Source organism: Gopherus evgoodei, chromosome 10 (assembly GCF_007399415.2).
Source record: "Gopherus evgoodei ecotype Sinaloan lineage chromosome 10, rGopEvg1_v1.p, whole genome shotgun sequence".
Lineage (NCBI taxonomy): Eukaryota > Metazoa > Chordata > Testudines > Testudinidae > Gopherus > Gopherus evgoodei.
Window position 1 is genome coordinate 76147143 of NC_044331.1, and position 12116 is coordinate 76159258.

At 39.5% G+C, this 12116-nt stretch overlaps 1 protein-coding gene across 1 annotated transcript in view; it reads left to right on the forward strand.

Annotated features, from left to right (window-relative positions):
• The window catches only part of SDK1 (sidekick cell adhesion molecule 1), a 657393-nt gene that overhangs the window by 474989 nt on the left and 170288 nt on the right, over positions 1 to 12116 (forward strand). Inside the window, 5 exon segments of the mRNA XM_030578466.1 lie at positions 2788 to 2982; positions 4157 to 4273; positions 4547 to 4714; positions 7190 to 7292; positions 8921 to 9097. Of these exon segments, the coding sequence (XP_030434326.1) occupies positions 2788 to 2982; positions 4157 to 4273; positions 4547 to 4714; positions 7190 to 7292; positions 8921 to 9097 (760 nt within the window).

Here is a 12116-nt window from a genome sequence, read left to right on the forward strand (position 1 = left end):
CCTTGTTTATCCATATGAGATAAGATTCATAACGGGGGGGTAGGGGAATGTATCCATGGCTGAAACATAGGAAATAAAGAGATGGTAATATTCATTTTATCAACTGAGTTAGTGATGGAAAGGTGTATTTCACAGTGATTATAGGATTAGGATTTTTTTGCTAATATTGTTAGTGGGAAGGAATTTGAGAAATGACTCTAATGTTAAAGGTAGGGGTCAAAGTACTGAATGCCAGGTTTCATTATCTCAATGCCCATCAAATCTAATGTGTGGGGAAAATGGAGTTGTTATAATTTAAACTTGAAATCATTTCCAGCCTCTTCCATATCAGGAGGACTGTTCCATTCTGTTTCTTCATTGCTCAGTGATCATTTGTATTTGCCCAGGGGATTTTCAAAAGATGACTAACACCCTTGCACTGAGAATTCTGAATATTAGAGTTTATACTCATTTTGTATATGGGCTGTTGTATGAAATTGAAATTGTGCCTGTTGCATGGTGGTACACTGCATCTATTCATATCAACACCACACACTGTGGACAGTGGATTTCTTTCTGAGATGATTATCAGCTTCAGAGGTGATTTTGGCAGTGGGTGCATGTTTGTATAAATAACATTAGGATGAATCAAACATTCTTTTTCTGCGACTTCTTATTTTTTGTACATTTTTATTTTGGTAAATATCACTTTGTCCATACCCAGAGGATGAGTAAAATTGAAAGGAGACACAAATTGATATGTTATATCATATTAGTAACTTTGGGATTTTCAGAATAATGATAATATTGTGCTCTTCTATAGTGCCTCCCATCTGAGGATTTCAAAGTCTGCTAACATTAGGGTGAAATTCACTGCCTGCCCAAGGCTCTGTGCACCCTAAGGGCTTAAATGAGTCAAAGGGCCTTCACTAGAGTGAATTTCACTCACTAAGGAATTAAACTTCACAGCTGACTGGTAATGTAGGTAACTACTATCCTTACTTTACAAATGTGAGGCACAGAGATTGCTCAGCACCTCTGAAAATCAGGCAACTTCCCGTTGACTACTTCAGTTGCCCAGATATTATTGTGATAGGTGCATTAGAGATATATAAGGCAGACAGATGTGTGGAGGAGAGTCTCTCCTGTTTACAAGAAAATAGCCTAATCATACCCCCATGCAGCTGCCAGAGCTAGCAGTAATGGAGGCAGGCACCCATAGTTACTGCCAATAGAGAAAACAAGGCTTGCTATAAAGAGAAGAGTGACGAGCTGGAAGCGGAGGCAGAAAGATCTGAGTGGTGGCAAAGAGGTGACAATGCCATGTCTAAGAAAACAGCCAGGCAATTGCAAGGTCTAAAATTGAAGGATTGATAGACTTAATTGGCAGTGAGGGTCCAGGAACTGACCTGACCAAGAACAAACTAAGGAGGGCCAGTCAGGAAATGCAGAGATCTGTCGAAAGACCACACCGGGAGACAGTGACTCTTACCTAGGGTGACCAGATATCCTGATTTTATAGAGACAGTCCTGATTTTTGGGTCTTTTTCTTATATAGGCTCCTATTACCCCCCCACTCCCTGTCCTGATTTTTCACATTTGCTGCCTGGTCACCTTACTCTTACCTTAGAATCAGTCAGAGGCTCAGATCCTGGGCTGAGTTCCAGCTGTGCCTGTAAGCTCAACGCATCTTGTGGTGGAGACTAGGGGTGGGTCAATGTCGTTTAAGCATTTATGCCCTCCCAATCTTGGGGTCATCCAGTTGCATCATAAAGTAAAGCAACTTTATGGCTGCTTTACTTTAGGCCTTTGGGGGCTGGTTCAGGAAGAGCCAGGGACTGCTGGAGTAGGAGGACAATGCAGGGATCATGATGGGTAGCATAGGTGCTTCTATGGCTACCCTACACTACTGGATAACTCCACTAGGAAGGGAAAATCCTCCACTGGCCCAAACTGCTGAATTTATAGTCATTTTTATGCAGCAGACTGGTGTGAAGTGTCTACAGTGTAAGTGAAAACCTGTATCAGTATTTCTATATATGTGTATGCAAGAAAAGAGTAATACACAGTATGAGGCATTATTTGTAAGGTAGGATTTCTGTTTACATTTTGGTTTGCGTTAATGCTCAAATATGTCAACTACAGCTGAAGTAGAAAATTAATCAAAATACAAATTTTAAAACAGGGTTACTGAATACAATATGCTGCTTGTACATTATCGCTTAAAGATACACTGCCAGTTATCAGGAAAAGGATTGTTAAATTAAGAATTAAAATACCTTATTACAGTCACTTCAGCATTTCATTGCTAATGTGTAATTTGCCATTTTCTTTTAATTATGACAGCTTGACTGTAACGACATATAAGATTTTTGTTCAGGATGAAACTACACTATAGGAATTTCTATGTCACAGTGTTGCTATGGTTTACATTTACAGGATTTTGGTTTTAATCTAAAATTTTGTTTTAAACCATTTTTCCCAAAGTGTGGTATGAAGTATGATTATGAGGAAGAAAACATTATAGGGTTATCTCCACACTCTATCATTATTTGCTGTTTTTGTCATTACACTTTCTACAGTATATTATTGTCGTTGATAACATGATCTGTGTTCACCATTGATCAAACAGTGCTTTTGTTCAAATATCTCTATATTTATATATATATTGGGTGAGGCAAGTTAGGCTACATAGGGCTCAGTTTTGCGCTCAGATATTTGACTGTACCATTGCTGTGTACTTGGATTGTACAGAGTATTCAGTGATCTGCAAAGAATAATAGTGAATTGGTTTTGTTTGATATGTAGGAGTTCCCATTCCCACTCTAGCCTGGTATAAGGACTCTGTTCCTATCAATGAGCTACAGAATCCTCGTTACAAAGTGCTAACGAATGGGGGGCTGCAGATCCAGGGACTGCATCCTGATGACTCCGGAATCTTTCAGTGTTTTGCCAGTAATAAAGCTGGAGAAATACAGACTCACACCTACCTGGATGTAACCAGTGAGTACGGAACTATGGTAATGATTAATGAGAGCAATGTTCCCATTTCAGATAATTGATTGAAGGGCCACAATCATTTTGTATAGTCTTCTGGACAGCTTTGTGGGTGCAGTGGATTGTTTCAGATTGATTGAATTAAATCTATAGAGGCAACACCTGCACTTCCATAACCTTGTAAGTGTTCTAGAGCTAATGCATTCACTTGAGGCCTGATTCATAGCACACTGAAGTCTATGGAAAGACTCTCGTTGATGTCAATGGGCTTTGGATCAGGCCCTTATTCCTACATTTTAAAAATAAAATTGGAGGGGGAAAAATTGGGGTCTATCTCTTCCTTTTAGTTCTATAGCTGAGTTTTCCTTTTCTAATGCTTTATATAATTCATGCTACTGTTTTATGATTGTGTAGGATGACACGTTAGGTAGATTTTGCTTGGGGGGAATAAACACACACAAAGTTAGAAGTTCCAAGTTAAACATATTTGTCAACAGTAAAAATCAAGTTAAATGTTGTAGTTACTGAATCACTCTGCCATCTTCTTTGTTGGAAAAATTCCATGGTTGCCAGTGTAATGGGTTTTTTTTTAAGCTCAAGGACAATATGCAAGTACTGACCAGAATTCTTTGGGCTTTAGAGAACAGATCTGCAACAGTTCGATGTCGATGTGGGAAGCGGCAGTAAAAAAATGTAATAAAGTGCAACTGGGGGAAAATAAGAGAGAAAAAACTTAGACAATGTATTGAATGAGAATCAGATTCTAACTATTTTTGGCTGACATTTAACTTTCAAAGTTAATGTCATTCTCAAGTTGCGTTTCATCTTAAAGAACTCTGTATTGTGAAGATGAAAGCAAATAGTTTTGTTTATCTAGATTTCTGTATTCCCCAAAACAGTAATTTTACACCTTTCCACTTTTATCATTAAGATCTCTTGCTTGTACTTGTACAAGCACTGATAGATTTTATTTTCCGTTTAGGTAATAAACTGTGTTAGATCATTCCTAGGAGATGAATAATGAAAGGTTACAGTCACTGCTGAAAGGTTTTTATTTATTAGTGTCATGTCCTTCTCCATGATCCTCTCTATAAAGGTGGAAGTAAACCACTCCAGGATAGTAGATAAGGGATTGTTTTGATAGGTGAGCCAATGAATTTTTTTACTTTTTTGATTCCAGATATTACACCAACATTTACCCGACCTCCAATGGACACTACTGTTACAGAAGGGATGACTGCAGTATTAAGCTGTGAGGTTACTGGGGCTCCAAAACCTGCCATCACATGGAAAAGGGGTAAACACTTATTCTGGTGTGGAACCATAGTGAATTCCTGCTCTATTCTCCTCTCGAATACTTTGGGAGAGTCCACTCAGCATGTACTTCTCAATTTTCTCTAGTTTGTTCTGTGCAAGAAGAGGATGGTTGTGTGTGTCTGTGTGTTCATGCACGCGAGTGAGTGTTTGAGCACCTTGTGTGGTTTTGTTACTTAATCTTTTGGAATTTCATCGCTTAATTCATGCATTGCAAATAACAAGAGTCATGCTGTTTCCTCTTCCTATGTTTCAGGGAACCAGATCTTAGCCAGTGGCTCTGTTCAGATTCCCAGGTTCATTCTTCTTGAATCTGGTGGGCTCCAGATTATTCCCGTCTTCCTCCAGGATGCTGGCAATTATACCTGCTATGCAGTCAACTCTGAAGGAGCCCTGAATGCTTTCGCTGTCCTGACTGTCTGGAGTAAGGATAATGCTTTGTTTTAAACCTAACATTAATCAAGAATCAATCAGTTTTTGGTGTGCTCTCAGGAAATTGTCAAAGTATTATACAGTTCCACTTAATAGAAAAACTTGTATAAATGAATAGGAATAATGTGTCTATTTAAATAAATCTATCAGATTATCCTTTTTTGTGAAAGGATGAATATACATTTTGTATATTTGGATAGCTATTCAGGATGTTTTTGTGAAAGAAACTAAATTTAATAAAGAATTAGCATGAGTATGAGCTAACTTACACAGGTTTTACACTGGTGTAATTTCATTGGCGCTGATTCTCTGGCAGTGAAAAGCAGCCCTAAACCTGGCAGAGCTGGGCCACCTTAAGGATTCTCCCTACCTAAAAGGAACCTTCTGATGGTATAGAACAACCCTCATAGCTTCTGTGCCACCAACTCCCTGATTGCTGCCACAGGGTGTGTGGCCATAAGGTCATAAGTGATCCCTTGCTTACATAGTTACCTCTGACAGTTGTTAACAGCCAATGCAAAATACATCAGGCTTCAGCTGCTCTAAACTGATTTAGGGATCAGCCTGGTGCCAGTCAGACTCAGGTTTGGCTTGCCCTCCACCATTATGTGGATTCATACTGAGTATCCTCTTAGCTGGTCTACAGAGTCTGACCCACTGACTTTACCTGAGATACTCCTGGTGTGTGGGAGCTGAGATACATTCCCAGTGTGGGAAATCCAAGCTACAAGTTAAAAAAGGGAATGGTTAACATGTTGCCGTTAGCAGAAAAAACAAATCCTGAGTTGAGAATAAAAATCCTTCTAATAAAAAGTAGATTGCTCTCCTCTCCTTCCCTCTCTTGGAAGTGCAGCTTAGGGACTGATTATCCTTGGGGCAGATGGTGCACATTTTACATCTATTCATCCCCAAAAGAATGTAAACATTCCACCTTATGATCTTGAGGGTATCTGGAATATACTGGCAATAAATGTAATGTAAGACACACTTGTCATATGTGGATGTCATATTGATATTACTGGGTATGCATATGGTTTAACTATTAGAATGTGTACTGCTTTGTATTCAGATACATTTAATGGAGCACAGCAGGGGGTCTCCATTATAATTATGTCATAATTCATTTCTAAAGGGATCAAATACCTATAATAGATAGGGTCCCTGTTCATTTTTTCTCTCTTGCCAAACTTTTATGATCGAATATAACCACACACTACATGTACAGCAATAAGAACTCCATTACAGAGCTAACAAGCTTACACAGGTACAGTAGAAATAATACTGACATAGTACATGGTATTAGTAATGTTAGACATAGTGCATAATGATTGTAACGTTGTTGTAGCTGTGTTTGATCTTAGACTATTAGAGAGACAAGGTGGATGACGTGTGTTGGTGAGACAATAGAGCTTACATAGAGTTTTTCTTCTTTGAGTAAGCTCAAAAGCTTGTCTCCTTCACCAACGGAAGTTGGTCCAGTATGAGATATTACCTCACCCACATTGTCTTTAGTAGTACGATATCTCTGCTTGTACAGATCTGATTCAGTTGGTCACCTCTTGTACACCTGCGATTTCTCATTTGTTATGGGTTATCTCCTCTACGGGAATTTGAGATTGCATTCCTTTTATCCACCCATCTTCCACACTTTACTGTCTGCCTGTTTCAGCTGATGATATGAGCTACCACCAACTCTTTGCGGAGCATAATAGAGATCTTTCACATTTGATCTAGTTGGTATAGTTACAAGCAATTATTGTGTTCTGTGTCTCCAGAGGTGTTTGAATGAAGATAGTTTTGCAACATTTGGGCAAATGCCTCTTTCTTATGAGGAACATTTACAGTCCTTGAAACTGCTCTTCTTCCACCCTCATTGCATAGGTTTGATGGGATAAGGTGCCATTTACATTTTCCTGTTTCTGAATAATTTTCAGAGTATCTTCTTCCCTTGCACAGTTTTTGACTCCAAATAGCATGCCTGGGCTCCTGAATAACAATATATTATTGTTGACTTATAGGCACCATAGATGTTGTTGGAACTTTGACTTTTGGGTTGCCAGTAACTAGTTGCAGCAAAGACAACAAATAATATTTAGTACTCCTCTACTGCTTTTCATATTCAAAGCACTGCTCGCAGATTAACTAAAAACTGCTCATGCTGGTGTCCTCTGCTGCTTCTCTAAAGCCTCTTCATCATATACTTAGGACCTCACCTTTACGTAGTTAAATTAGGTTGAGAGGTAAGGAGGGATCCACATAAAGTAGTGGTAAGAGTGTCCTGCCTGTTAGATTTAACTACTGGGCAACCTTCCATATGCCATTCAGAGAGCTTCACGCTCACACTCCCATTGCCAGAGTGAAAGAGAGCTTCTTGCCCTTAGTGACGAATAACTCGTTCATTGCCCTTTGAGAAAGACAAGATAAAAGTCTGCAATTTTACCTGAACACTGGCTTCTGTTCTTTTCAGATCGCACTTTTATTGTTCACTCTCCTGAAGACAGCACTGTTATTAAGGGAACCACAGCCACTCTACAATGTGAAGCAACTCATGACCCTAGAATTTCAGTCAGGTTGGTGGTGTCCATTATTGTTTGTATGGCTTATCTGAACTTAATTTTACAAACTATCAAAGAGTGTCATTAGCTGAGAAGTTTCAAGATCCCAGATTTCAGCATCAAGCCCTTGATTACCTCATCATAAGATTGTAGGCTGCATCATTAATCACATAAATTCCATTTTCTACTTCAGTCTTATGTATTATTTACAATGAGCTATGTTCCACTTCATGGCTTCAATACAGCCTTCCATGATTTTACTGTCGAGGTTAATACACTATCAATAAAACCAACTTGTCAGAAGCTGCTACTTAATGAGAGTAAAGCCCAAAGAGATCAGATAGGACTTCAGAAGTGTTTACACTGGGAGTGCTGAAACTCTAGGAGGGGGTCTGTCCCCACTCTCTGAAACACTTTAATAACTAAGGGATAAATTCTCATTTAATTGAACCCTGCGTAATGGAGAGCAGAACTTACCTCTAAGCTAGTAGATCTGTGCACATGATTCAGAGGTAGCTCACCACTTTTAACAAACTGACAGCATTAAAATATGCACAGTTTAAAGGCAGCATACTTGATTGTAGGGCTATGGGCTGTTTATACACATGTTGTGTAGCTGCATACACGTATCTAAGTCTACACACACAAGCTAGATCCTCTGGCATGGCAGCCACTTTGCATTGTGTTACTGGTGTAATCTGGCAATATACCTGGTGTAACTAGCTCAGGGAGGATCAGTCCATGTAAGTGAGATCCTGAAATCCATACACCAAACAGAGGGGCTTTTAAGCCATATTCCTTCCCTTCTGCTGTCATAAGAGTATGGGGGTGTGGCTGGAGAAAAGGGGAAGTCAAGATAGTTCTATTTTACACTGATATTGGGCTGCATTTTTGGTCCCCTTTGGTTAGAACAATAGGGTGAATGGTCTGCACCAAATATCAGCTGAATCAGGGGAGTGTAAAGGAGAGCTTTAATTAACCTTTGCACATATACCACCTCCTGACTTTCACTTCGTGCATTTTGGCCACACCCAAGGACCTGGCCCATAAACACATATAGTATAAAAATCAGAGTTAGGTAAATACTTGTGGAAATTTTTTGCAGTATTTGCTTAAATTGAAAAAATGCATTCACTTGGGTCATAACTTCCTTGCACCGCTTTTGTATTCACTTTTTGCAAATATTTTTGTTACTGAGTATTTTTTTATGGAATGGGTTAGTGTTTGATATCACAGAGATAATGAAATGAGCCAGATGAAGATTCAGTCACACTGCTTTTACCTAAGAATGTGTATTAAGTTACTTGCAGTACAGTACTTCATAAAGGCTTTACCAGCCCCTGTTAAAGATGGCCTACAAAATTCACTCATAATTTTGCCACTCATGATTAATGTACTCATTCCATAGATATATATTCCATCATCTATACATTGTTTGTTTGTGTGTATCTATTTTTCTTACTGGTCACTAGTCTAAGATCGAGGTCGGAAAAGTTTAAAGGTCCTGAAAATATTTGTAGTGGTCTATCAGTTTAGTGTCATTTTTACTGTAGAATTTTAACAGCTGATATCACCTTGTTGTACAAATCTTTCTGAGCTTTTAGTTGTATTTGTTAACATTTTGAAACATTTGTGACATCCAGGTATGTTTGGAAGAAGGATGGCATTGTAATAAACCCATCTAGCAGTTCCAGAGTTACAGTAGAGAAAGGTGGTACCCTCCATATTAGCCAGACCTGGTCAGGTGACATTGGAGACTATACCTGTGAGGTTATTTCTTTCGGAGGAAATGAATCGAGAAGGGCTCGACTAGAAGTGATGTAAGTATTCTAGCTGTCTGGCTTTTGATGGCACATTGTATTTGGTTTTAATTATCTTGAGCATTTTTGTACTGTTTCTTTCTATTACTTTTTAAAGAAAAAGTTAAGCCAATAGTTCTTGCTAATGACACTGCCTTAAGAGATCCTCAGTTTTGTGTTTGCATGGACTTCCAAATGGCAGAAGCCAGTTAGCCCTCCTGGGAGACTGTGAGCCAACATGTATAGACATGTGTGCATGTTGTAGATGTTTTGAGAAATAGCAATAATAATAGCTCAGCTCCAGGGAATCGCTGTTATAAAAATGCATCTCCCAGTTTTTTTGCTTTCCTCACAATTCAACAGATTTCAGAACTGTTGGTCTCTGAGGCATTTTTTATTCTTCCTGCTTGCTTTGCATTTCTAAATTTCCAAGTAAAATTTTCTCAACCAAATGCATTTCTCTGCTCTTAATGATAGTTTTTAAAGACCTTAAAAGTGCAGTATTCTGCAAAAGGACTGTTTAAAAAAAAAGGCATTGTAGGATTCTGTATTTTCTGTCTCTATCCCTTTAGATCAAATATGATCAGTTTACAAGTAAGATGTCTTTTTCTATCTGCCAGCCCAGCATATTCAGGCTATGATCTGAAAATCAAACTGTTTTCTGGCTTGTGCATCATCAGCAATAATAGATGAATATTTCTGCAGCCAAATTCTGCCTTCAGTTTTAGCAGTAGACCACATTTTGCTTTCACTTACTCTAGATTTAGATCAGTGTAACTTCACTGAAGTCAGTGTAGTGCAAAGCGCAGAATTTAGCCCATTATCTTAATTTAGGACAGAATTTGGCCCTGACATTGGTATTTAATTAACAATACTGATAATGATGTGTGAGCCAGAATAGAACGTCCTTCATTCACCCTTAGCTGTGTTGACTCTGTCTAGCAGGAGTAAAATGCAATAGAATTGTATGACGCAAGTCATAAGCTATGACACTGATGTATGTATGGAGCATATCTGTTGAGTAGGAAGGTAATGTTTTTATATAGTCATTCTTCTGAGTTAAACTGCACTTTAGTGTAACTAAAATAGCATCTGTTTCTTCTGGTCACTCCTGTTCGTCTCTTAGAGAAGATTCTTATGGTTCCTTTTACCGCCTGGCCGTGTAATGTGCTCCCCCTTGAGATTTGCTACATGGAGCTCAGTTTTATATAGCATTACGCACAGTGCCAAGGCTAGATCAGATGCCCAGTTTGAGAGAGCTGTCATACTTTCTCTTGTTAAATAAGCATTCTTCCGCTCTCCTCCTGGAGTACATTTCTGCTGCTGGGTCATCTCCAAGAGTGGGAATTTTTGAGGAGCATTCCAAATATTACCTCCACTCAACCGTCTTCACTTTCCATTTATCCAGACTCCTCTGGAGCCTTTGTGGGCTTTGGCAATGTGTGTAGTATTTTTTTGGAAGGTGGACGGGCGTGAGGGAGGTAAGCTGCCACATCTTTATAACCAAGGCTTTGAAGCCGAGCTACCAATCTGTGTTGATGTGTGTCACGCTCCTGTGTCTTAAGTAATCTGAATAGTTCTCAAGTCTGTTGAGCAAAAGGCAGCCCTTTATGTTATGTTCTGGAGCAGATGCACCAACAGATGTATTCATCCCCAGAGGATGGTAGGTGGTGGTAATGTCACTGCTCACCTCTGGGGGTTTTATCAATTGGGAACAGTGTTACACCCTATAGAACTCCTGCCAGTGGAAGTTACCTGAAAGGGGCACATCTCTCAAGTGTCCTGGGCCTGTTCCTCCCTGTAATCCTGCCCACTTTCTACTCTACTGGCTAGTTTTGGGTCCCCCTGTAGAGTGGAGACCGTTAGCACTCTGTCCTCATTCCTTGAGGATATTCTACTACTGATAGCCTATACCTTGTCATCTGCCACATGAATCCAGGGAATGGATCAGACCCAGTCTGTTTAGAGAATTCCGGTAACTGGCAAGTTACTCAGTTATACTTTTGAATTGTAATATTTTGATCTCACTGAAATAAAGTACTGCAAGAACACAAAGGAATGCTGTTTTTTGACAACTTGCTTTAACATTATTTGGCTCAGTAGCACAAATCCACAAAAAATAGAGACATATATAATACAATAGAAGTGAAACTGAGAAGAAAATACTTAGGAAGGAAATTCTTGAAGTAAAATTTAAATTAAAAACCAGCTGCTGTATGCATGACAAATCTATGCAATTCTCTAGTCTCACAAATAACTCTTTTGTGGAAAATATTAACGAACATTGGATGTAAATTCTCATTTGTGAGCATTCTCATCAATGACTTTGACCAAATGCTCAAAAAGAGGCTCTCAATCAGTGACAGACATATTATATCTTAGTTAATTTTGCAATCTGCCAGAGGAGTTGCTGCCTTCCTTCACCCTGAATACCTGTATCTTTCCTCTACCTCTGGGCAATTGGAGGGATATTTTTTTAAGTGTCAGGCTCCCCAACACAGACTCTCAGGGCCAAGGGACAGAACAGGGGCAAACCTGAGCCTTAGGAGTAGCTGAGGAATTCATAGTCAGGCCAGACTGGGGTTGATATCAAGAGTCCAAGTCAGGTTTCGGGACCTGAGACAAGAGGTGAAGTCCAAAGCAAGCCAAAGTCAAGCCAGGAATCCAAGTCCAAGAAGCAGGAAAAGTCGTCATGACTGCAGAAGATCTGTGCTGTTCCTTGGCAATTCCTGGAACATTCTGTGTAGTGCAGGGAGATAATCAGGCACCATGGGGCTTCTGTAGGTCAAGCCATTAAGTGGAACTTTCCATCATCTGTGTCAACTGTGGGTCATGGAAAGTGGAGCACAAGGTGATTATAGCTGCTGTGGGTGGCAACTTGGAGCTGCGAGTTCCCTGGTAGCTCTATAAGCCTGGGTTCTAGACCCATGGGGCCCTACACTAAGGTGGAAGGAACACAAATGCACTGAATACCCATTAAAAGTCAATCAGTTCAAAGCCCATATTTGCCACAGACTTTGTGTGACCCTGGGTCATTTAA